The sequence below is a fragment of the Aspergillus saccharolyticus genome (genome assembly GCF_003184585.1).
Source record: "Aspergillus saccharolyticus JOP 1030-1 unplaced genomic scaffold BP01scaffold_6, whole genome shotgun sequence".
In the NCBI taxonomy this organism is placed as follows: domain Eukaryota; kingdom Fungi; phylum Ascomycota; class Eurotiomycetes; order Eurotiales; family Aspergillaceae; genus Aspergillus; species Aspergillus saccharolyticus.
The window spans coordinates 196,941-223,189 of record NW_020290616.1 but is presented as its reverse complement, the minus strand read 5'-3'; the positions used below and the strand labels follow the sequence as shown (position 1 = coordinate 223,189).

The following is a 26,249-nucleotide window of genomic DNA, read 5'->3' as shown; positions in this document are numbered from 1 at the left end:
ATATAGGTTAGATAACTATCAAGCAAATCTAGAGTAAGGGTCGAAGATATTAAGTAATCCATAATAATAATAAGAAAAGCAGTAGTAATAGGCAGAATACCGGAACACGGATGCCTCGCGATCAGCAGACAGAGATACTAAGAAGCTGATATAGATGACCCAGTAAATAACAAGACAGGAGATAATATAGAGAATTAAATATAATAATTTAACTAGTATAGACCTTAGTAACGCATTTAACGTTCTGGACGACCGGACATGCTACCATATATTATAGTATTAGACAATGATTCATGAGTGAGTAAGTTAGTTGATTAATGACGGAAGACGTCAGGATCGAGAAAGTCAAAGTTCTGCTGCTAGGGCGGCCAGGAAGGCGGCCAGACGAACAGACGGCAGAACAGCGATATCAGCGATATAAGCGATATCCGCCACAGCCGCGGTTCGGTGTCTCAGCGGTTCGGTGTCTGATTACGTTAAGAATACAAGGCTTGTTAATACATATTATAGTGAATATTATAGAAATAAATAATCTAGAAATAGATATTTAAATAAATAAGAATATAATTAGAAAATCGAAAATATTAAGAATATCATAAAAGACTAATATAGGGATATTTGGTAAGAATAGTAAGAAATAATACATAGATATAAAAATAAATAGTTTATCTATAGGAAAACTCTATACTACTATAAAAGGTGATATATACTACTATATAATATTATTTATTATTTAAGATATCATATTCCAATATAGTAGTAATAAAGTTGTTACTTATTATAAAGGTTAAAGATGGGAGATACTTCAACTGAAAAGATGCTGGAAGGCAGAAACCAACAGTAGAATATCAAACAGGACGAAATCTACCACAAGTTGACGATTTTTCTCTTCCACGGAGGGTTTGACCTGGAAGTCTATTGGTCGCATGTATCCGCCAAAAGGGAGCATGTTTTGCAACATCTTTGTCTGAGGGAGGCACGTGCAGAGAAGGCCCTCGTATGAACTATGTAGATCATTGAATTGTGGTGTAAATGATCCACTAGTTGAATGACATACACAATACACTCTACAAATTCACAGCAAGGGGCTTTGTGATGTGATCGAAATTCTATTAGAAGCGCAGTTATGACAATCTTTGGGAGCGCTAGGAGGACGTATTCATTCTTCTCATGATGGGTAAGCCCACAGCGGCGGATAGAAGGTAAATATTGAACCATTGACCAAAAAAAAACATATACTAACCGAAGACAAAGCAACACTGTATCTAAGGAATGGTATACAAATCAATTTGTTCTGCCAAGCGCGAAGCCTCCTCGGAGTAGTTGATGGGTCTAGCAGATGAGACCTGGTATCGAATTCTGATGAGAAATGTAGAGAGGTTATCAGTATTGAGATGTCATGATTTGCGGCGCAATGCTCAAACTTACCGCTGTTGATCACCAAAGTGATCTATCTTGGCCCTGCATCGAAAATTCCAGGTACGGCAATTGGCATCTTGAAATACTTCACCAGCCGCCCTTTCATCCATTTGTCGCAGGTCCATTATCTGGTCCGCGGAAGTGCCCATCATCACCTTTCCCACTTCGTCAAAGCAGCTTAACCAAAGTTGACCGGTATGGTCGCTAACGTTGACAAGCATTATGTAGCGATATTCAGGTCGCGGGTGCGTCTTGTCGCAACGCTCGCACCGCCATTGACCAGGGTCAAGCTCGGTGACTTTCTTGTTGCAGCCCTCTGAGAGGCAGGCAGGATAGCAGATATTCTCCTGCTTTATATAGATAACGGTGGCTTTGAGTGAGAAGTAGACTGCCTCTTCGGACATACCAAGTTGCTCTTCCCGAATCTGAGCTATGGTTTTGAAGTGATCAGGTCTGGCGGCGGATGTTGCTGTGCCCGACATAGAAGCATGGGATTTGAACCCTTCATCCCTGCCTTGCGCTTCGTACCAGCCTTTGAGCCTGTGGGCCTCTTCGATGTCAGGGTCTACTGTTACTGAACCAGAGCTCAGCAGACTCAAACTCCGGCCTCCGAAATCGGAAACCTTCACTCCTTTAAAAGCCATTACCGATTCAGGTAGAGTGCTAAAATTCAGTGCTGCAGAGCCCCAGATAGTCAATCGAACGGAGTATCCGGTATTGTCGACCAGAGTCAATTCTCGCTTGTTGTAGGGTTTATTGGTGGTCTTCGAGACAATTTGTGATACCTCTCCAGCTTCTTTCAGTACACCGATAACGTCGATGGTAGTGTCCTTCTCCACTGATTGTAGATCGCTGATTGTGGTGAAATTGAACCGCACTTGTGGCACGTCGCTCTGGTCTTCTCCCTGAGACTTTTGTTAGACTTATCCCCGTCCTGAACGCTAGGATTCACCCACCTTTTCAACGACGGTGTCTCTCTCGAAGGTAAGTTCATAGTCGTTGTTAAGATTTGTGAACTGCTTCTTGGCAATCTGAACACGACAATTCGAAATGTAATAGACACTGCCTTCCTGGAAGATATCGTAAAGCATGTCACATTGGTCATTAAAACCCGTTGCGCGAATCTCGCCGCTGTCGTCCAACAGGTTGACACTAAACAGTCTGCCTTCGGTATTTCTGTTATGCCAGGTTTTTATGTTTGATTTGCTAGTACAACGAGCCTTGATTGTCCACTTATGCGAATATGGTGAAATGGCCTCGATTGGGTAAATCGTAGTGTGAGCCGCTGAGGGTAAAGCTGGGCGAGCTGGTTGCGGACGACTGTTGGGCTGCACAGAGGAAGCTTGAGACTTGCAGCCATAAAATCCATTGCTTGAGATAGTTGTTGGCTGCGGCTTTTCCTCATCTTCGGTCTTGTTTTCTAACGGACGCGGTTCTCCAAGCTTCTCACTTTCACCTAGTTCTTGAAGAACATCTAAGTCGAGTATTATGAGAATCCTAGATAGCGGTTAGCTACAACTTGCAAGATGATGTAATTCTAACAACTTTTTCCCCTTCACTGCATTCGCCTGAAAGGATTTCAGCCTAACAAAGCATCCTTTGCGAAGCAAGCCACTCGTAACTTTGTGGTTTAATTCTGCATGGAACAAGAATTAGGGTTGTCAGATGTGCTTGACAGAGCAACCGCTGTGTAGAAAGGTCCACAAAGCTTGGAACTCACGAGTAGCAAGCATAGTTTGAACATAATTAGAGATGTCGCTGAAGACAGCTCTAAAGCGTTCTTGGTTGTTCTGCTGCGGAGGCAACGGCTTGATCTGAACACACTGAAGAATAGGTTCTTGTACTTGGGGCTTTGTGTCGTCGAATATGGCGCTTTATTATACAAGATCAGCATGTGAGTGTGACCTTCAGAAATGGACGCACCTGAGGGCTCCGACTGAAACCTGCGATGCTGAATCGGAAGCCATGATTTGTGACCTGACTTGTCTGTCAGGTAGCCAGTGACCTGATGTGACTGATGTTGGGTGACTCTAGTTGACCAAGTAGGGAGGACTTGAAATGAAGAGAAAAGGAATTAAATAAATAGTGTAGAAGAGTTGGTTGCACTTGGCGAATAGGTGACAGCAGGAGAAAGAGGATAAAACAGTACAGGACGCGTGACGCGATCAGCCTACGGCGTACAGAAGCGCGTGTGGATAATCAGACCCCACTTAGTACTAGGTGACTTTAGGACCTCAGACTCTAAGTTTACAAGTGCCTTCCAGTCTGCGGGTACCCCCCTCAGCCAAAGGCGTTCCAAACGCACTAACCCCTTTGGGCGGCTACATAGGGGTAGGTTTAATCACAGGACCGCTAGATCATTGACTTAGGAAAGAAATACTGGGGTGGTTGTGGGTGTTCTTAGATTCAGTAGGTAAGTTAACGATAGGTTGCTATACAAATTCATGTCAATAGGAAAATAGAACTCTGATTTTTCTACTCTAACATGTAATAGATAGCTGCTGGCTTTCTAAATCTAGAAGTAATATTACTGTTTTCTGCGGTAGCTAATCAGACCCTAAAAACTACCTCTAAAAGTAGCCATTTGTTAACCATCATCCGCAATCAGACTAGGTAGTACTTAGTTAATTTTCTAAATCTAGAAATTATATTAAAATTACTTTATGGTAGCTAATCAAAACCTAGGAACTATATTTGAAGGTAGCTAAGCATCATGCATCACCTGTGATCATGCCCTCATAGAGTTGCAAAGCTTGCTTTGTAAATCATCATTGGTGCCGTAGGTGGAAGTCTGACAGAATGGGGTGCTTACAAAGATATTAGGTTATCTCAGCAGGCCCAATGTATCCACACTTGAACTGCTATTATTATCACAGATAATATTCTTATTCTTTATCATATTATTATTATTATTATTTTAGTATTATTATTATTATTATTATAAGTATATCTAAATACAGAATATAATAGTAGACTAGATAGTATAGACAGTATAATAAGCTACTCATGCCAATTTGCAATAACTCCCACCACTGCTTGGTGCCCTGACCGCCTAATATACCGCTTTCTCGATCTTGCTTGTATACTTAATAGAACCACAAGCACTACCTTCAATTGCTTGCTTTTGTCATGGATAATCGCTGTGACCATATCAGCTTGCTGTCAGTCTACCCATATATTCTTATTATAATAATCATAATATTAATAACTTAAAATCTCTTCTATATTTAATCTAGAATCTTGTAATTTTTTTTAGAGAGTAAGAATTAATCTTAAGAATAGAAGTTACTATTATTTTATATTTGATAAATATATTTATTCCTAATAATTCTAATTTTTCTTCTATAATTATTTATAAAATATAGTATATCTCTATAGTAACTATAATTAAATAATAATTCAAAGTTAAAAGATTTACTTATTCTTAATAATTTATTATTTTTATTATCTTTAGGTTTTTTTAATGGAGAATCTTGGCGACGAATATTGCTGATATCACTACCACAATATTCTGCTGTGGTATATCGCTATATGCGAGAAGTGAAATAGATGAGGAAGTTATCATTGGACATCCTTCCTTCCTCGTATTGTCTTACGATGACCCTTTCCTTCCTTGTCCTTCTGTCTTCCGTCAATCTGTATTTAATCTTGTGTAGCTGGGGGGAGAATGAAACAAATAACTTTATATAATAAAAATATCTTAACATCTCAGTATTCTAAGAACTATGGATCTAATATATTAACTATAAGTAAGTAGTCTATTCTGAATAATCTTAGATTTCTTTAGATTTATTTTTTAGAGTATAGAGATTACTTCTCTAATACCCATCTTTTCTTCTTTTCTTTTACTACTAGATAAGAAAGATAGGATTTCTAACTATCTATCTTATATAGAAATAGCTATAGTATATAGAACTAGACTATTAGATTATAATATTCTATAATATATTAAAAAGGTAATATATTTATTAATTAGATAAAGATACTATATACTATATTCTCTATATCATTAGAATATCTAAATTATCTAGATTAGTAGATACTATTCTCTATTCTTTTAACTAGAATATTAATTATCTAGTTTTAAACAAGACTATTAGAGAATTGAGATATCTTACTAAATTTCTACTATTAGAGTCTATATATATATCTTAGCTCATAGAATAATTAATTCTAGGAATTAATCTAAACTAACTTCTTAGATATATAAGATCAAGATTCTAATCTTAGATATTAGAAGAATTAATCTTCTTTAGATAAAACTTAATTCTCTTCTTCTCTATAGATTCTCTATAGAAGAATATTAATAAGATATCTAAATATCTAACTCTATAGATACTAAGATAGTTAGTTCTAGAAGTATTTATACTATCTATATAAATTTTAAGTACTTCTATTAAGCTCTAGTCTTACTATTTTTATAAAATCTCTATCTTAAGAATATTATATGTAGATTTTAAATCTATATTTCTAGTATCTTCTAAATCTATATTTTTAGTACTTATAGTATTTTTATCTAAAATATTTTTCTCTACTCTAGAACTAATTCCTAAAGTATTTTTTTTATTCTAGAATTAATTCTACTATCTTCTCGCTTATTTAATAAATATATGTTCTCTATATATTCTAATAATAATAGATAATTAGAGAAGCTACTTTTCTCTCTTTATCTTTTATTAGATTCTGTTATATTCTTTTCTTCTACTTCTTTTTTACTTAGTTTATTTATATCTTTTAATCTATCTCTACTGATTAAAAAGTCTATAGAATCTATATAATCTTATTTATAAGATAATTTAAGTATTATAATAATAATAAAAGTTAAGTTCTTTATATAGTCTAATAGATAATAAGTATAATAATATAATTTAATTCTAGCTTACTAAAATTATACTAAAATTAAGAAATATAAATTAGTATTTTTTTAACTTTAATCAAGATTATAACTAATATAATTAAAAAGAATATATAAGAGATAAATATAAAGAATAGTAATATAATTATAGAAGTAGAAATACTAATAATAATAATTAATAATTAGTTTAATATATCTAAGCTTTGACATCTAATAATATTAGTTATTTTTCTCTAGATATAAAAATAGACTAGTATTTTAAATAATAAGAATAAATTATATATTTAAGAATATCAATCTTTTTATTAGTTAATCAAAGATATAATTTATGTATACTAAGAACTAATAATATATATAAGTATTACTAATTATTTTTATAATATAGCTTTGAATTAGTATCTTATACTTAGTAAATATAAGAAAGATATATATTTGTATATATATATTTATAAGATAGAATACTTAAAGATCTATATATTTACTTTAAGTCTAATATGATTTTAGCTTTTATTTATCTATAAGTAATTAGTAACTATAGATAAATAGATATATATTAAAATAAGTTAATCTGAATATATATTTAAAATATTATATATAACTATAAGATCTTCTATATTAATACTATCTATAATTGATTAATATTAATATAAATATATTTTTATTCTAGTCTTACTACTAGTATTAATTCATTTATATAAATTATAATAATAATTAATTTTCTTTACTATCTAAATAGTAAGATATTATTGTAGTAAAAATAATTAAATAATAAATAGAAAGTCTAGTAGAGATATTAATATATATAGACTTAACTATTATATAAATAACTATTAAGAAGAATATTCTTACTAGAATTATATATTAATATATATTAAGATTATTTTAATAATAATTATTAAGAATATAATAATTCTTAGAGATATTAGAGAAACTAATATAATAGAAACTACTATAATAACTATTCTTTTAGAGACTTTTATATATTCTAATATAGTTATAACTAGTATAATAATCTTAACTATAGAAAGTCTTAATTTACTAATATAAATCTAAATATTAACGTAATCCACAAGCGAGCCGGCTTCCGCGCGTGTTATTTTCGTGTTCTTCAACTCAAAGTAATTCAGTCACCAACAACACCACCAAATATACCTCGATCACCTAATTATTTAGTAGAACAAGAAGGCCATATCTGCCTTACAGTTAAGACTATTTAAACTAGTAAAATTCTGCTTATAAATAAAGCTATAAGGATTTTTAATATTCTATATTTAACTCTATAATAATAACTTAATAGAGTTAAATTATACCTTAAAATATATACTAACTTTATAAAATTAACTATTCTTAAAGAAGAAGCCTTAAAAGACTAGATATTTTTATTTATTAAATATAGACTTTATTCTTAATATTATATATTTAGAATATAGCTACTATTCTTCTTTAAAAATATAACTTGGATTCTATAGTCTTAGTAGATAAGAACTAGATAAATAACTTTATTAAATATATATTAACTTTAAAAAGTTATTTCTCTTAAAGATATAATATCTAATATACTATATATAAAGATTCTAAGCTCTTAAATAAGTAGTTTAACCAGTTTAAAGCTATAAAGAAGAAATATAGTATTTTTAATAAAGATATCTAGAATTTTAATAAAACTAGCTTTATAATAAGAATAGTAGCTACAGCCTATATAATTATAAGATCTGATTATATAAATAAGCTATCTCTTATTTAATTAGAGAATTAAGAATAGATAATCTTAATTAAGTATATTAATACTACTAGTATAGTATTAAGACTATACTTAAATTTTAAGAGTAAAGTCTATATTAAGATATAATTCTAAGATCTTATTCTAGCTAACTAGTATATTAACTTATTACTAAATAATTAGACTTTTAATAAGATTAGTTTATATTAGCTTTAAGAATACTTTATTTCTTCTATAAAGAATTAATAAATCAGATAATATAGTCTCTTAATTCTTAATAGATATAACTCTTATCTAACTCTAGAATTTAATAATATATATAGCTAAAATAGTATTATTCTTATCTATATATCTCTATATTCTTTATATCTTTATTAACTACTTAATATTACTTACTTTATACTATTAAAATAAGTATATAATAGCTTAGTAGAATAGCTGATCTACTAGAGTACTTACTATATAGATAAGATTAATTTCTTAAATATATATCTAGAAGTATATTCTCTTATCTTTAAAGAATTAACTATATATAATATCTTTAGAGCTTTAGAATTAGTTCTATTCTAGCTAGACAAGATTCCTAGTAAGCTGATTATATAGTTCTATAAGTCTACTCTAACTAATAGTATCTCTACTGTATTAATAGTACTAAAAATACCTAAGAATATAAGATAATTAAAGAGATATAAAAGTATAATTAAAAGACTTCTCTATAAATATATAATTAGTTTATTATTATAGATAAAAATAGTATTATCTTATATTATTAAGAGATACGAAATCGTCTTTAACTAAACTACTTTACTTAAGTAGAAAGTTAATAATCTATAGACTAGATTAGAAAAATAGAATAATAAGAAGAAGAGATCTTATTATTATTAAATAGCTAATCTTAGTAGTTTTACTATTAAAGAGGCAAGAAATATATTTAATTAGACTAGTAAGGCTAATTAGACTAGTAGAAGTTAGTCTATAGAATCAGCTACAGGTAAGAAATAATCTTACCACCGGGCACTATCTTGCTGCAGCAAGTATAATATAGTTGGGTATAAAAGAACAAGATATCCAATACATCAAAACATGAATTAATCACGTTATTTATTGATATAGAGGACTATAATAGCTTCATCTTTTTATAGAAGCATATTTCGCTGGGCGCGGAAGCCGGCTCGCTTGTGCGGCCAGCTCGCTTGTGGATTACATTAACTACTAGAAAAATAATAAATATCTCCTTTAGAATAGATAGAATATACTAGAATAGAATAAACTATAGTTATAGCTATAGTCTCTATATTCTAACTAGTTTAAGTTAATTATTCTTAGAATAAGATAAAGAGTAGAAATATCAATTCTAGAGATAGTAAATAGTTTTAGAATTATATTAGTAAACTATAGCAAGTCTACTAAATATTATCTAAGATAATTATTAGCTATAATACTAATTATATACTACTTGAATTAATTTTACTATATCTAATAATCTTATAATATCTATTATAAATATAATTAAGAATTGTCAAGGTGCGGGCTGGCTGGCTGGCTTAATCACAGGCGAGGTGGTAGGACTAGCAGTTCTGGCTGGAGGTTCCTTAATATAAATCTTCTGGATTCTATCTTCTAGCTACTTGGTCAGACTATTCTTAGATTTATAGACAAGACATAGCTTGAAGAGCTATAAATAGAATCAAAAGTAGAAAGAAGATTAAGAGAACTGCAGATTATATATAGAGTAGTTAAGAAATAGAAAGAGTTAGTAGATTAAATAAATTAATTAGATTAAATAGAATAGATAGATTCTCTAGAATTATACTATAATAGTATACTCTTCTTCTTAAGCTGAGCTCTATTAAGACGCTAGTCTAGGCTTATTAGAATAATAGTAGTAGAAATTCTAAATAATCTAGTAAGTATTCTTAAGATATAGTATAGACTTTATAGTAGAATTAGAATATCCTATCTATTAACTATATAGATTAGCTGGAGATATCTAAAGTTCTAGTAGTTCTATATAGAGTTAAGAATATCTTCTATCTTCTACTTCTTAAGTCTATTAACTTCTATATAAGATAATAGAAGAATATAATATCTAGATATAGAATTATTACTAATAAAAATAAATAGACTAATAATAAATATAGAATATATTTTTATACTAGATAGTAGAGTTAATTAGTAGATATATAAACTTATAATTTTCTTATCTTTATATAGATCTAGAATATTCTAGTCTAGCTTTTTACTAAGCTATAGAGTTCTAATATAATAGATATTTAGCTATACTTCTTATTCTTCTTTAAAGTATCTTATAGAGTATCTTCTCTTATTAGCTTATTTAGTATAGTAGACTTAGACTATAGTTATCTTAATCTAAGTAAATTCTATAATTACTTATATCTTAGCTATAAACTAGTCAGTATCTCTAACTACTAGATTATTTACTACAGATATTGGCTTAAAGTCTATATATAAGTAAAGATTATAGTTTATAAAGAATAAGATAGTCTTAATCAGATTAAAGTATATTATATTTAATATAAAATTAGCTAGAAGAAGTTACTAGCTCTAATTATCTTATAAATGATTTATATAAATATATAGATATTACCAAAGTATTTATATTAATTTATTTAGTCTATCTATCTATCTTAGAATAGTATATTATAGAAAGCTTATAGATAATATTTATTTACTAGATTAAGTATTTTTAGAATTTAGTAATAAATTAAAAGTCTCTATCTAAGAAGACTAATTAGAATAGATTATATAGTTTCTATATATACTATATATATAGCTCCCACTATATGTATATTAGTAGTAGTATTATAGAAAACTAGATATTTTATCTTAAATAGATAGTTAATTATTATTAGAACTATATTATAGCCCTAGTTCTCTAGTAAATATATAAGAGAATCTATAGATATATTCTACTATACTCTTTTAGATATAAATAGTAATTTTAAAACCTCTTTTCTAGCTTCTTAAGAGAAGATAATTTAGTAGTAGATATAATAATTCTTTATTTATTATTTTATATATTAGTAGATATTAGACTAATAGTATTCTTAGACTAAAAGTTTATATATATAGACTTGCCTAAGATATCTAAATACTAGTTTATTATATACTAGTCTTATTAGATCTATTTTTATCTAAATTATTATTAGGAATTTAGAGTCTATTTTTATAATATAAAAGACTTTCTCTTCTTTTATAGAAGACTAGAAATATTATAGAGAAGTAGTTATCTTCTTTGCTAAGTATTCTAAGTATTTCTTTAATCTAATTATCTCTTATATATATATATTCCAGATTTTTTTATTTTTAGTAGTAGCTAAAGTTTCTATTTATTCTTTAATAAAATATTTTAATAGCTTCTAGTAATATATACTAGTATTTCTAGCTTTTATCTAGATAAGTCTTTATATTTAGTTGACTTGGAGATAAGAATTTATCTATAAAAATCTTTTATAGAAGTCTTCTAGTAATTAGCTAGCTTAGAAGTAAGAGTCTATTTATATAAGTCTTATATAGAAATCTTCTAGTATTTAGTTGATTCAGAAATATAGATCTATATATATAAGTCTTTTATAAGAATCTTCTGATTATCAATAAGAGCTAAATCTAGATTCTGATACTTTAGAATAGTCTAGCTCTAATATAGTAGATACTTATGTCTCTTCTTTAAAAGATTATCTATTCTCTAATTAGATTATTAGATTTTTTGCTATACTTTCTAAGATAGTATATAATCTTAAAGTTAAATCTAGATAGAAATTTAGAAATAAATCTATTATTAGTTAACTAGCTTAATCAAAATAAAATACTTAAGATTTCAGTAATTAAAAATAATCTAAATTAGTAATAGTATTCTCTCTAACTTAGAATACTATTTCTTAAAATATTAGATAATAAAAAGAAGTTTCTTATTATATATCTTATAATTATATTCTATTAATAAGTATTTCTTTAAAAAGAATATAATAGAATATAATAAACTATTATTTTTATATTAAAATAGAATTTGTCTAAATATATAGTCTAAGATATAAGTCTTAAGAATAATCTAGTAGAATAGTATCTATTTAGAGAAAATCCTTTTTTTATTAAATTAACTAGTAGTATAGTAAGTTTTAAAAAGTTATAAATAAATTATTAGTAAAAGTACTAAAGTCTAAGAAGACTTAAATATTAATAATATAAATTAGAATTAGCTATTAGATAATTATCTTTATTTTCTTAGAGTTTATACAGAATTTCATATAAATAATAATTAGATCTAGAAACTTTATCTTACTAACTATAAATTTATATTTTAATAGTTTAGTATAAAGATTTACTTAGTAGAGCTTCTATAGAATATACTTAAAATACTTAGAATATTTTAGAATATATCTAGCTATAGATTAGAATATTATTTAGATAAATAATATAAAATATGGTAAGATATTTATATAGAGTATTATTAATATATCTCTAGAAAATAGTAGAAGCTCTGATCATTCTAAAGAATATAACTAAGAATTTATATAATTCTAGATAAATATAAAAGACTATTAAATACTTCTAGTCTTACTTAATATAGATATTATTAAATATACTAATAATTTTAATCTTTATAAAATAGTATATTTCTTATAAATCTTTTAGAATTTCTTTAATAAATAAAAGTAGATAGTAGTTCTTAATTATTATAGTATTTAGAGTATAATAGTCTATATAAGATTATAGACTACTATCTATCTTTTTAATAAATAAAATTAGTAAGATAATAGATAAGAAGCTAAGATAAATAAATCTCTTTTATAAATTCTTTATAAGCTATTCTTAGAGAATCTTTAATTTATTATAGAATATTCTATATAGAGATCTAAATAGAGATATCTTTTTATTCTCTAAGATAATAATATAATTATCTCTCTATATAAAGATAGCTTTTCTATTATCTTTAGTAAAAAGATATCTATAAAATCTTAAAACTTATCTAATAAAATAGTTTCAAATAACTTAGACTATTTCTTTAATATCTAAATAATTTATTTAATGATAGTAATAAAGATTTAGTATTTCTAGTATTTTTAATATATGTATATAATATAAACTACTAAAGAGACTTACTTAATGTTATAGTTTTTGAGAATCTCTTATAAATTAAAGCTTTTAGAATGTACTCTTTATAATATATTATATAGAATATAGATTTTAATAGATTTCTAAGAGATATTATAATATCTATAATAGTATAGACTAGTAAACAAGAGTATATATTGTATAAAGTTTATATAAGAATTATAAATTTTTAGTTATAAAAATCTAAGAATAATTCGATAAAAGATAGGCTAGATTATTAAGAATAGAATAATAATTTTAATATAGTTATATATTCTTAAGATTAGATAAATATAATAAATAATATATCTAATATTATCTTATTAACTATTAAATTCTACTATAGTCTTTAGATTTCTTAGAGGATATAGATATAATCTATAGATAATAATCTATTTCTTATCTACTACTCAAAATATAGAGTAGCTAATATTAATTATTATAAACATTATAATATTTATATCTTTTAGATTAAAAGTAGTAGAGATTACTATTAAGTTAATTCTTTAGAGTTCTTCTTTAATAGAAAGTCTATTAATTACTATTTTAGAGATAGTATATAATTATATAAAGACAATATTCTACTAGTAACTTAGAATAGATTTATTCTTTTTAATTATTTACTAGAATTAGATAAATATAGCTATTTAAATTTGACTAGTTAGTAAGACTAAAATACTAAGAGAATTCTAGAATAGAAACTTTTCTTAGATATCTATTCTATAGTACTTTAAGAGAGTAAGTAGATATAAAGCTTAGAAACTAGAAGTAGTTAATTATAATATAGAAAATATAGATCTTCAATTTAGAATAGTTCTTAATATAATAGTAGTTTAAACTACAGTAGAAGTATTTCTTTTATTTTCTATAGTTATTTTCTTATTAATAGAGAAAATAATAATAGAAAATAGATAAGTCTATTAATTTATAGTTTAGTATAGTAGATCTTTAATTAAAGAAGTCTATAGAAGACTTCTATAAAATATCTCTAGAGAATATAAATATCTATAGATTATTATTTAGTCTCTAAGTACAGTATCTAGTCTTAAAGAAGTATTATATCTAGTAGTTCTTAAGATCTTATAGAAAATAAACTAGAATTAAGTTATTTTTCTTTAGAGAAGTATTAAGTATTATTAATAAGTATAATTTGTAAATTATAGTTTATATTCTATTTAAATATTAGTTAAAGAATATTAAAATATATCTTAGCCTTATAAACTAGTCTTTAGAATTTTATAAAATAAAAGTAGAAGCTCTAGTATCTCTAATAGAATATAAATAATTTAATCTAAATTAATTACTCTTTATTAAGATTACTAAAAAGTACTTAAATAATATAAGAATATTTGCATAATTCTATAGAGTATACTTCTTATTCTTAATATAGAATTATACTTAAATATAAGATCTTTTTCTAAGATAACTAATAATATAGATCTTATAGATAATAATAATAGTATAGTAATTAATATTAATCTTTATTTTTTCTTAGATCTACTTAGTAAAGTAGTAGAAAGTAATATAGTTATCTTTAAATTTATTAGAGTTGAATAGTTATTTAGATAGAAGAATAGAGATAAAAGACTTAGAATTAATTAATATAATTACTTCTACTAGAGTAGCTATAGTATTTTAGCTACTAGAGTAGATTCTAAGATTTATATAGAAATATTTACTACTAGAGTAGTAATCTAAATAACTTTTATATACTTCTTCTAGACTTAGTTAAGTTTCTTCAGTATAATTTTCTAAATAGTAGTAGTTTTTATTAATTAGTAGTTTAATTCTAGAATTTACTTTATCTAATATATAGAGATTTCTTATTAGATCTATATTATTTATTAGAGATAGAAGTAGTCTTAATCTACTTTTATAGTAAAGATATAAACTTAATTATAATAGTTATACTATTATTTAGAGTATTTATTTATATACTAAGTAAACTCTTTAGGGATATTAAATCTTATAAAGAATAGTAGAATAGTCAGTATCTTATCTAGCTGCTAATTCTATAGATAAAAGCTATATAATATTAAGATATAGACTAGCTGACTGGCTTAATTATAGGCAAGATAATAGAACTAGTAGTTCAGCTAGAGGTCTCTTAATATAAATCTTCTAGATTCTATCTTCTAGCTACTTAGTCAGACTATTCTTAGATTTATAGATAAAATATAGCTTGCAGAGCTATAAGTAGAATCAGAAGTAGGAAGGAGGTTAAGGGGGTTGTGGATCACGTGCAGGGTAGTCGAGGGGTAGGAAGAGTTATGCAGGTCGAACAGGTCAGTTAGGTTGAACAGGGCGGGTAGGCCCTCTGGGGTTGCACCGTGACAAGAATATAACTATTATAAGAATTGAATTAATATATTATATACCATACAAAAATATCAATATTTGGATTTTGACTTTAAAAATTAATGATTTAATCAATTCTTAACATTTTCTGAAACTTTTTAAGGATTTAATAATCTAACTATTTATTAGATTTTTAGGTCTATTTTTAGAATTCTTAAATTCTATTTAGAAAAGTTATCCTGAAAAAATATATTTTTTTAGAATTAAATACTATACTAATTATTTGCTCTTTTTCTTTAGAAAAAGAATATGCTTTAGTTAAAATATATCTCTATATAGAAAAAATACAGCTGGGTTCTAAAGACTATTTTCTGAACTTTACTAAATTATTATCTAATTTATAGTTTCTTTTTATAGAATAAATAGATCTACTTCTGTTCTATATCTATCTATATATACTATAAGTATAGCTGTGCTTTGTACTATTATTTCTCTATATTCTAAGTAAAATCTCTATATAGTTTAAATAATTTAAATAGTCTCTATAATTTATATAATTCCTATAATTTATATAATTTCTACTTTTAGTCTATACTTTACTATCTATTATTTATATCTTTTAATCTATACTATAGAATTCTATATAATTCTATCTTTTCTAAATAATGAAAAAATTTATAATCTATTAGATCTCTATATTTTTATATAAGAAATAATACTCTTCTAATATATTTACTATTATAAGTCTAGATTAGTTATATAACTATAAGATCTTTGAATCCTATTCTAATTATTAAGTATACTTTTCTTTTTAATTATATTATATTCTTTTCTCTTATTAACTTCTTAGAATTTCTACTATAATCTTTAGTATAGAGTAAATATAGTTCTAACTATAGCTGATTCTATAGAACAGCAGCACAGTAGACTACTAAATATAATAAGCAAGGCCTAGACAAGATAGATAGTAAGTCCTACTGTATTTATAGCCAATTCCACAGGACAGTAGCACAGTAGACCACTGAAGCTGATAAGTAAGATCCAGGTAAGATAGACAGCAAGCCCTACTATATCTATAGCTAGTTTCACCAGTCACTGGTGTGGTAGACTACCAAAGCTGATAAGCAAGATCTAGGTAAGATAGATAATAAGCTCTACTATTGTGACTGATATGTTGATTAATTGGTGTTCTGTTGGTGTGACGCTCGGATCACTGAGGTGTTGTGAGGTCCGAGGTCACGTGACCTTGTGATATCATACACCCCCATGACCGAGGACGTCAGACACTAAGTTACATATAAACAAGGAAGACGTGAGGCTGCTCGCGTTTCTAAAATAGAAAGAAGATATAGTATAGATACAGGGAAATTAGATTATATGGTCCATCATACTGAGCTGATTAATAAAGCGGGCGTATACTATATATTTAAGTGGTTTCGTGAGACCGTCAGCAGCCTGCTCAGTTATACTAATATAGATAAATTTAATGTTTTTCGTATATACTTCGTGCTATATAAAGTACTACTTAATAGATATATACTTTATTCTTGTGTAGAACTTAGGATTTTTAGTAAGGGCTATGGTGGATTAATTATCTATATAGATTATAGTAGGCTTAATCATCAGCACTAGTATGGTCTTGAAATACTAGATATTAAGTTTAGTAAAGAATAGTTAAAGCTAGAGAAGTTTCTAAGTAGTAATAGTCTAAGTAATATACTTACTCTTAGTAGAAGATAGTATAATAGCAGTTTAATATTTAGAACTCTATAATATAGGATTATTAGTAAGTTAGAAAATATATCCTAATATTAAGTTAGTATTAAGTAAGTATAGACCTGCCCAGTTAGTATTATAATAGCTAATAAGGCCAGGACCTCTATAGTAATAAAATAGATAATAGTCTAGTAATCCAGTGAGATAATACTAGATAAGAGTTATGGCTTGGATATAAGACTTATTAGAGTTTGTAGTAAAGAACAACAGCTTACTAGTTATATATACAATATCTAGATATATATTAAATATAATCTAGATAAGTATACTATTGTATTTCTGATATAACTTAATATTATTAGGATGTGCAGTTCCTATGTATTTTAGTAAAGGATTTTTATAGTTAAATAGTATAGAAGAGGTTTTATAGATTAATATATTAAAATACTTAAGATAGTCTTTAATATATAACTTCTGCGAGAGATAAATATCTTTATTTATATAAATAATATTAATTCTAAGAAAGTAAGTATAGATACTATTATTAGTAAAGTTAATAAGCTTACTAAGCAGCTTCTTAGAAGAATTAATTATAGAGATATTCTATACTAGTAGAAGAAGATTATCGATATAAATAAGTATAAAAAGACACTTTCTAATAAATACAGAGTAGTCTATATACAGATACTTAAAGCTGTTCATAGTGAGGAAATTATATAATATATTATACTACTTATACAGTACCTGCTTAAGACTATATAATAATTTAATAAGTTTACTATACTTACTATTCTTCTAGAAGCTTTCCAGTAATTTAATATATATCAGTTTATATAGTTTAGTATTAAGGAATACAGAAATAATATTAAGACTATATAGGATCTAGTTAAGTATAGCTGTAAGGGTAATAAAGATCTTAAAACTAATATTTTTTATAATAGCTGTGTAGATCTTACTAATCTGATAATTCTTTCTAGCTTACTAGCAGAAACTTTTAATAATAAGATATATCTTATATATACTATTATATTTAATCTTCCACACTCATTTAAGAAGGAGAAGTTGTAGATTAGATAGATATAGAATAATATAGAATATATCTTATTTAACTTATTATCTTATCTTATAATAAGCGGCTTTATACTATTTCTCTACTTTAATACAAGCCATCGTGTCGATGTATATAGTAGGAGTATAGCCGACATCCTATAGTATTAGTTTCTTCGCGGAAGGAGACCCCCCAGTTTGCGGAGGTGGTTCAGCAGATGGCTGGGTAGCTATAGTATTAAGATAGATAATATAGGCGAGATAATTATTAATAAGAAGTTGAAATAGTAAATTAATATTTATATTAGGATTCTTATTAATATTAATAATATATAAGTTTAATAATTTAAGAAGTACTTGCAAGGGCTTATAAATATATATTAATTAATAAAATAATTATTTAGGTGCTATTATAGATATTAAATAAGATCTACTATTATTTAGTCTATCTAGTATAATAAGTTTATCATCAGACCCGTCGTCCTTAATAATAGGAGGTGGGGTATTAGTAGTATTATGGATAGAGATGTCAACTGTATTATGATTTAGTATAGCAGGAGTGTCACGGATAGTGTTATTTGAGAAGCTCAGTAGTAGTAGTATACCAGTCTGCTTATACTCAATCAGCTAATCTAGATTATTAGTACTTTTAGTGTTCTCCTCAGCTGAAAAGGCTGGGATTTTAATAGGAATATACTCCTAATATTTAGGAAGTATAGTAAGTAGAGACTAGTAGTAAGAATTATCTATAACAGCTTTCTCTATATCTTTAGTATTATAATATACTAAATCAAGGTTGTATACTGATATTATTATAGGTATTTAAGAGATCAGTTCTTTATTAAAGATAATATTATATATATAGATAATTTAATAAGTTTTAATATTATATATCTTATACATAGACTTTCTATAGCCAACGAAGCGATCTTTCTATATATAATCTTTTAGTTTATTATAAGTCTTCTTAGGTATAAGATACCAGCAGTGACAACCCAGAGCCCTTTATCAGGAGAGGTCCGGTTGTATACTATATAGTACTTTATATAGTATCTTACTAATAGTACTGTGGATAAGATGATTTTAGATATAGCAGATCATAAGAATAATATAGTCCTAGAGAAAGTAAGGCAGTTGATTATCTGCTATAACTAATATAACTGGTTCAATAAGAAGGTGATTCTTGATTTCAGTAATTAAATTAAGATTTAAATAATAATAAGATACAGGGTTCCATATAATGCCTTGTTCCTGGTAATATATTAATAAAGATTAGTATTTAGGTGTATTATCGGCATGAATATATTTAATATTAATATTTAGTTAATATTTTAGATAGTTCTATAGAATAATAAATTTATTACGGACCTCACTGCGTTCCTTAAGCAGAAACACCTAGTAATATTAGGAGGTATAATTAGTGAAAGTAATAAAGTAATATACCCTGGTTTAATTATATATAGGAAGTGGGCTATAAATATTAGTATAAATAAGATCTCCAACTCAAAGACTAAGATTATATAATTTATTATATAAAATAGATAACGCCTAACCCTTTCTACAAAGATAGGGCTTGCAGAGAGATACCAAGATACTCTTTTTAATATTAAAGCCAATAATATATCAAATCATATCATAGATCTTTCGCTTGGAGGTGTGTGTAGTACGGTAGTGAGCTAGATATATCAAGATCAGTAATAGAAGTGGCTTCTTGACCGCGTGGACAGTAATATTAATAGGTAGTGAGTGAGTCAGGGCTCCATAGCTATATAGACTATGGATAGCCTCACGGCTTGTCTGACCGGTTGTATACAGAAAATACTAAATAGTATCAGAGATAATATAGCTGATCTTTTTACTATTTTTTATAAGAACAGTAATATTAGCAGTCTTAATATATATTTAAACTCCAAGATATGCAAGCTGCTTATATAAAATAAGGTTATATAATAGTATAGATACAAGCCAGATATAGTCTAGTTTAAGAAGATCAGATAATCTGCTCTTCTTATTAGTAAGTTCTATAGATACAGTACCGTAGCCAGCGGTCTTAAAGTATTTATCTGTAGTAGTTCTGACCCAGCGCTCGCAGGGGGTAAAGGTCAAGAAGTAATACTTTAAATATATTATACTTTCAATAGTTCCGGAGTTAAGCATCTATTTATAGATGTAATTTAGATGTGCGTCTTTATCTATTATAATAGTAATATTAAAACAAAGTAAGGCAGCGAATATACTAAGTAAGTCAAAGTTAATATTAACTATATTTATAGATAGTAGTTCTGATAGCAGTATAGTCTTCACTGGCGTAGATATAATATTAACAGAAGTACTTATATCTTTCTTATTAGCTAGATTTAATAAATACTTACTTAAGAAATAATTCCTATTATACTAATAAAATATATAGAATATAGAGTTCCTATCAGCAGCATCTAGTTATTTATATTTAAAATAAATAGAACTGGTATTATCTCTACTATATAACTAAGTATTACTATATCTATAGTCACGTCCACAATCTCAGCCTCGAATACTATAATCAATACTATAGTTATTATTATTATTAAAGTTGCCCGCAGGCTTATTATTAATAGTATATATAGATAACTAGCCAAACTGGTTCTTATAAGTATATTTAAACTAAGTAAATTAAGTATATATAGACAAGGAAACTACGTTGCCTGTTAAGAATATATACTAGTTAGTAATAAATAACTATAATATAGGAATATTCTATATTATAGTAAAGAACTGTAGAAGTTTAGTTTTATTATTAACTATCTTAATACTATATAGCTTATTAAGAGCATCCGCGAACTTAGTAAGAAAAGACTTTTAACTATTTATACTATTATAATATATCAATATCTACTTATTATAGAGATAAATAGTAGTAGCGAAGCTGGTAGTCTTATAGACTTATTAAAGAAGTTTATATATCTTTATAGCTATATTATAGTTCTAGAAACGTGCTGCAGGGCTGGCCTTGTATATAGTATCTAGAATAATAAGAACTAAGTAGTTCAGCTGATTCTACTTATATATATTATTATTATATATAGTTATTAAGGTATAATTCCTTTATTTAGCTTTCTTAATACTATATTAGAGGTCTTTCTGTGTAGAGATAGTCCTATTTTCAGATGTATAAGTAGTAAGAATTTGAATATTCTTATCATGGCCTTTTAGATATAGACTAGGTTTCTCAGGAAGTAGATAGTTGCTCTGAAGTAATTCCTAGGCTTCCGGAGTCTTGGATCTTAGATAATTACGTAAATTTCTCTGCTAGAATAGCTAATTAGACTAGCCCTTAAGCTTTGGAACGGCTTTGGAAATATCGATATTAAAAGGATTGTTTGATGATGATATTATAAGGTGGGTGCCATGCTGCTCGCGTGGTGGGAGGACAAATAATAGGGGTTGGGCTTGGGTACTAAGCTGGTGAGAACACCTCGGAGGCTTCCCTACCTTCTGTGTAGTGAAAAAGAAGCTTTAAAAGATGATGATGTTAAGAATATTAGTATATAAGGGGAGTTTTTATCGAAAAACTGATAAAAGCAGTGGTTTTTTGATGATAAATGATACCACGAGGGCTTATAACCTGTGACTGATATATTGATTAATTGGTGTTCTGTTGGTGTGACGCTCGGATCACTGAGGTGTTGTGAGGTCCGAGGTCACGTGACCTCGTGATATCGTACAACTATATCTATAGCTAGTTCTACAAGTCACTAGTGTGGTAGACAACCAAAGCTAATAAGTAAGACTTAGATAAGATAGATAATAAGCCCTACTATATCTATAGTTAGTTCTATAGATTACCAGTGTAGTAGACTACCAAAGCTAGTAAGTAAGATCTAGATAAGATAGACAACAAATCCTATAGTATTTATAGCTATTTCTACAGGTTACTAGTATAGTAGACTATTAAAGCTGATAAGTAAGATCTAGATAAGAGAGATAGTAAGTCCTATTATATCTATAGCTAGTTCTATAGATTACTAGTATAGTAGACTATAAAGAAATAGCTCTTTCTTTTTATATAAAGAATCTATAGTTTATTTATAGTCTATCTCAGATATACTAAGTCTATATAGAAATCTATATAGATAATTCTAAAGCTATATAATGTTTATATTAGTCTTCTTACTTAAGACTAGCTCTAGTAATTTTATACTACTATATAACTATAGTTAACTAAAAAAATATTTCTATATATTCTTCTGAATTATAGAGATATTATCTTAGATATCTATAAGTACTACTTCTATAAATAAAACTGGTTCTTCTATTATTTCTTAATCATTAGTTCTTTAGATCTAATTATTCTATTATAGTCTTATTAGAGTTTATAAGCTTAGCTATATAAATATACTATATTTTAATTATAAGATCTAATACTAGATTTCTAAGTAATATTAGGGATTAAATAAAATTATACTATAATTCTTAAAATATTATATAAAGAATTATATAATATTTTCTCTAATCTATATATTCTTTTTATTTCTATAAAATCTATTAGATTTAATAGATTTAGATAGTCTATACTTTATTAAAAAGATTTATTACTATAATAGTATACTATATTTTATATTAGCTAATTATTATATAGATACTTATATAATTAGTAGAATTATATTGTCTAGTATTATAAATATGCTATTCTACTAGTATAGTTCTCTTTTAAATAATAATAATTATAGACTATAGTTTATATAGCTATAATTCTATAATACTAAGTATAATAATAGTATATAGATCTAGTATAATTCTATTCTTTAATTATATATTCTAAGCTAATTAATTAAATTATTAGAAAATATTAATTTCTATATTCTACTTTATATAAATACTAGGAAGCAGCTTCTTAAGATTAAAAGCTATTTAATGTCTATATAGATTATATTAGCTTCTTATATTAAGCTTATTATAGAGAAAAATATAGACTAGTATTAATATAATATTTTTATATTAGATAATTATAATTGTTTTAGATATAGAATCTAATTATAAATATAATATATTCTATAATATTCTTTTATATCTTTATAAAGATAGAACTTTATTCTCTTTAATATAAATTAATCTTTTCTATAGATTATATTTAGTTTTATATTTTATTCTACTATTTTTATATAGTAATATTAACTAATATTAGAACTTATAGCTCTATAGTAAATAGCTTTATAGTAATAAAGATAATAATAATTAGAATAGAAAAATAAGACTACTATTAATTAATTATTATCTATTTTTTTATATTTATTAGATATTGAACTATAATAGTAAGTTTAATACTCTTCTATAGATTAGTTATCTCTAGTAATAATAATTAATTGATATCTAGATTATAATTAAGTAAGAAAAATTAAACTAGATATAATTTTATTAGAATAAGTTATAATCTAATCTATATTATAATCTTATAGATTTTATAGCTTATATGAATAGCTCTATTAGTATAGAGAAGCTAGACTATAGAATCATTTTATTATTTAGATTTATTAGTAGCTCTTATTATATGTAATAGCTATTTTAAGATATAATAATAATTATATAGATATATAGTCTATTATTATTATCTATTATTATAATAACTAATTCTTACTAATCTAAGATTACTAATAAACTTCTATCTAGTTAAATAACTAATAACTATTTAGATCTTATAATTAGAATATTTAAATTAAAGAAGTATAAACTAATAACTCTAATTAAAAATAAGAGTATTTTTAATTCTATACTAGTCTATTTCTGAACTCTTAGAGATTAAAATTATAGTTTTTTTATTATTACTTAATTATTCTTTTTATAGACTATAATTATTTTCTTAATCTAATTATAATTAATAAGATAGTTTCTATAAAGCTTCTTAATTTAGCTATTAATTCTAAGCTTTTAGATCTTCTCTATACTTATATAATCTATAATCTCTATAGACTATTATATAATTCTATAGTTTTATATTATAATAATAGACTATAGTAATCATATAAAGTAGTTTCTAGTTCTTCTATAATCTAATACTCTACTAGTTAAAAATAAATATCTACTATATTATAAATACTATAGATCTAGAATAAGCTTTATAAAGAAGTTTAAGAGCTGTAAGATTCTAATTAATAATATCTAAATAATTTTATATAATCTATTTCTATTCTATATTTTATACTACTATATTAATATATAGATCTATTGTAGTATTAAAGTAATTAAATATATTACTAAATATATATATAAGAGTCTAGACTAGATAATATTATAAATTAATCTTAGAAATAAATATAAATAATATCTTAAGAATTATTATATTAGTTTTATAAAAACTATAATAAGACTTCTATAGTTTTATATTTATAAGAAATATTCTTTAATAATCTTTTTTTTAATTTATTTATTAGATTAGTAGACTATATTCTTTTTATATAAGACTACTGCATAGAATATAATAGATTATTTAGAGTTATTAAATAATAAATTAATAGTCTTTTTCTATTAAAATATAAAGATAGTTTATCTATAGCTAGAATAGCTAAGATATCTATATTCTAATATACTATAGTATTTATATAGAACTAGTAAGAATAACTCTAGTAGTTCTATTAGAAAGACTTTATAATTAGATAAATATATTACTATGGTTTTAATATAGAGAAATACTTCTATATATAACTTCTTTTAATTATTAAAAAATTTCTATTAGCTTTAAGAATCTATATATTATAAATAATTATATATATTTTATCTTCTTGAGTATCTACTAGACACTAAAGCTCTTAGATAATAATAAGAAGTAATTTCTTATTTTTAATAAAACTAAGATCTTTATAATTAGCTCTATTCTAATATTTTTATTTATTATAGTCCTACTTTATAGCTTCTTAAGTAATCTATTAATTCTATAAAGTAAGTATAAGATTTTGCTAGCTAATAATTTTTTATATCTTATTATTTACATAGCTATTTTTTTTAATATACTAGATTATAAACTTAACTATATTTTTTTTTCTTTTTATAGAACTTTTATATACTAAGGACTATTCTCTAGTAGATTATAATCTTCTACTATTAGTAGACTAGTAAAATAGAATCTATATAGAAAATATTATACTAATAGAGGCTAGTTAATTAACTAATTTTAAACTACTTACTACTAAATTCAAGCAATAATTAAATAAGCTCTAGTAGCTTATATAACTATTTATAGTATTATACAGAAAAATAATCTTTTCTACTTCTTTTTCTTTAGGAAATTAGTAGTATAGATAAGATATTTCTATATAGAATAGTATATAATTATTTATAGTTTCTAAGAAAGATAGTTCTCTATATAATACTCTTTAGAATTATAATCCTATTTTTATCTAAGAACTATATAATTTATTCTATCTTTTAAATTCTCTTAATCGTAAATAGAATATTAATATATAATATTATTTAGTAATTATCTCTTATAAATAATCTTTATAAGATAGATCTTATTATCTAGAATAAGATTTCTATATACTATTATTTTATCTATAAACTATATATTAAATTTTAAGAGATATTTATAATTATTCTAATAAATTATTTAATAAAATTATTATAGTTTTTAATAATAATTTTATAGTTATTTATCTGTAGTGATTCTTTCTTTAGTAGAACTTCTAGATTTTATATCTCTATAAGAATAAATCTTATTTAATAGACTATAAAATAAGATACATATTAACTTAGTTAATAAAATTATTCTATAGTAAAGATCTATATAGCTATATAAGTCTTTTATTATCTATAAAATAGAAAGACAATATAGAGACTCTATATAAATCTATATTTCTAGTAGTATAACTATAGACTAGTTCTAAGTCTATATTCTTTATTAAATAGATAATTCTTATAGTTTATATATAATATTTTACTAGATAAATTCAATAATTATTATATTAATTAGCTTTTAGATCCTATAACTTTCTATTATACTATTAATTAGGCCCTAATAAATAATATAGAGTATAATAATAAGAAGTTTACATAAAAGTATTTTTAAATAATTAATCTATCTAATCTTCTATTCTTAGTTCTATAGTTAAA

At 25.4% G+C, this 26,249-nt stretch overlaps 2 protein-coding genes across 2 annotated transcripts; both read right to left on the bottom strand.

The window, feature by feature from the left end:
• Positions 1–1,265: 1,265 nt before the first annotated feature.
• Positions 1,266–3,386, bottom strand: BP01DRAFT_371908 (replication factor A subunit protein RFA1; the record flags this gene model as incomplete). Its single annotated transcript, XM_025576700.1, has 6 exons — positions 1,266–1,359; positions 1,429–2,324; positions 2,376–2,916; positions 2,965–3,055; positions 3,140–3,291; positions 3,343–3,386. The coding sequence occupies 6 exons, from the start codon at positions 3,384–3,386 to the stop codon at positions 1,266–1,268; spliced, it is 1,818 nt and encodes a 605-aa protein (XP_025433688.1).
• On the bottom strand, positions 3,140–3,617 carry BP01DRAFT_389622 (uncharacterized protein; the record flags this gene model as incomplete). The annotated part of the gene is made up of 2 exons (XM_025577933.1): positions 3,140–3,291; positions 3,343–3,617. A coding segment is annotated over one exon (209 nt), but the record flags the coding sequence as incomplete, so codon positions are not given.
• Positions 3,618–26,249: the final 22,632 nt, after the last annotated feature.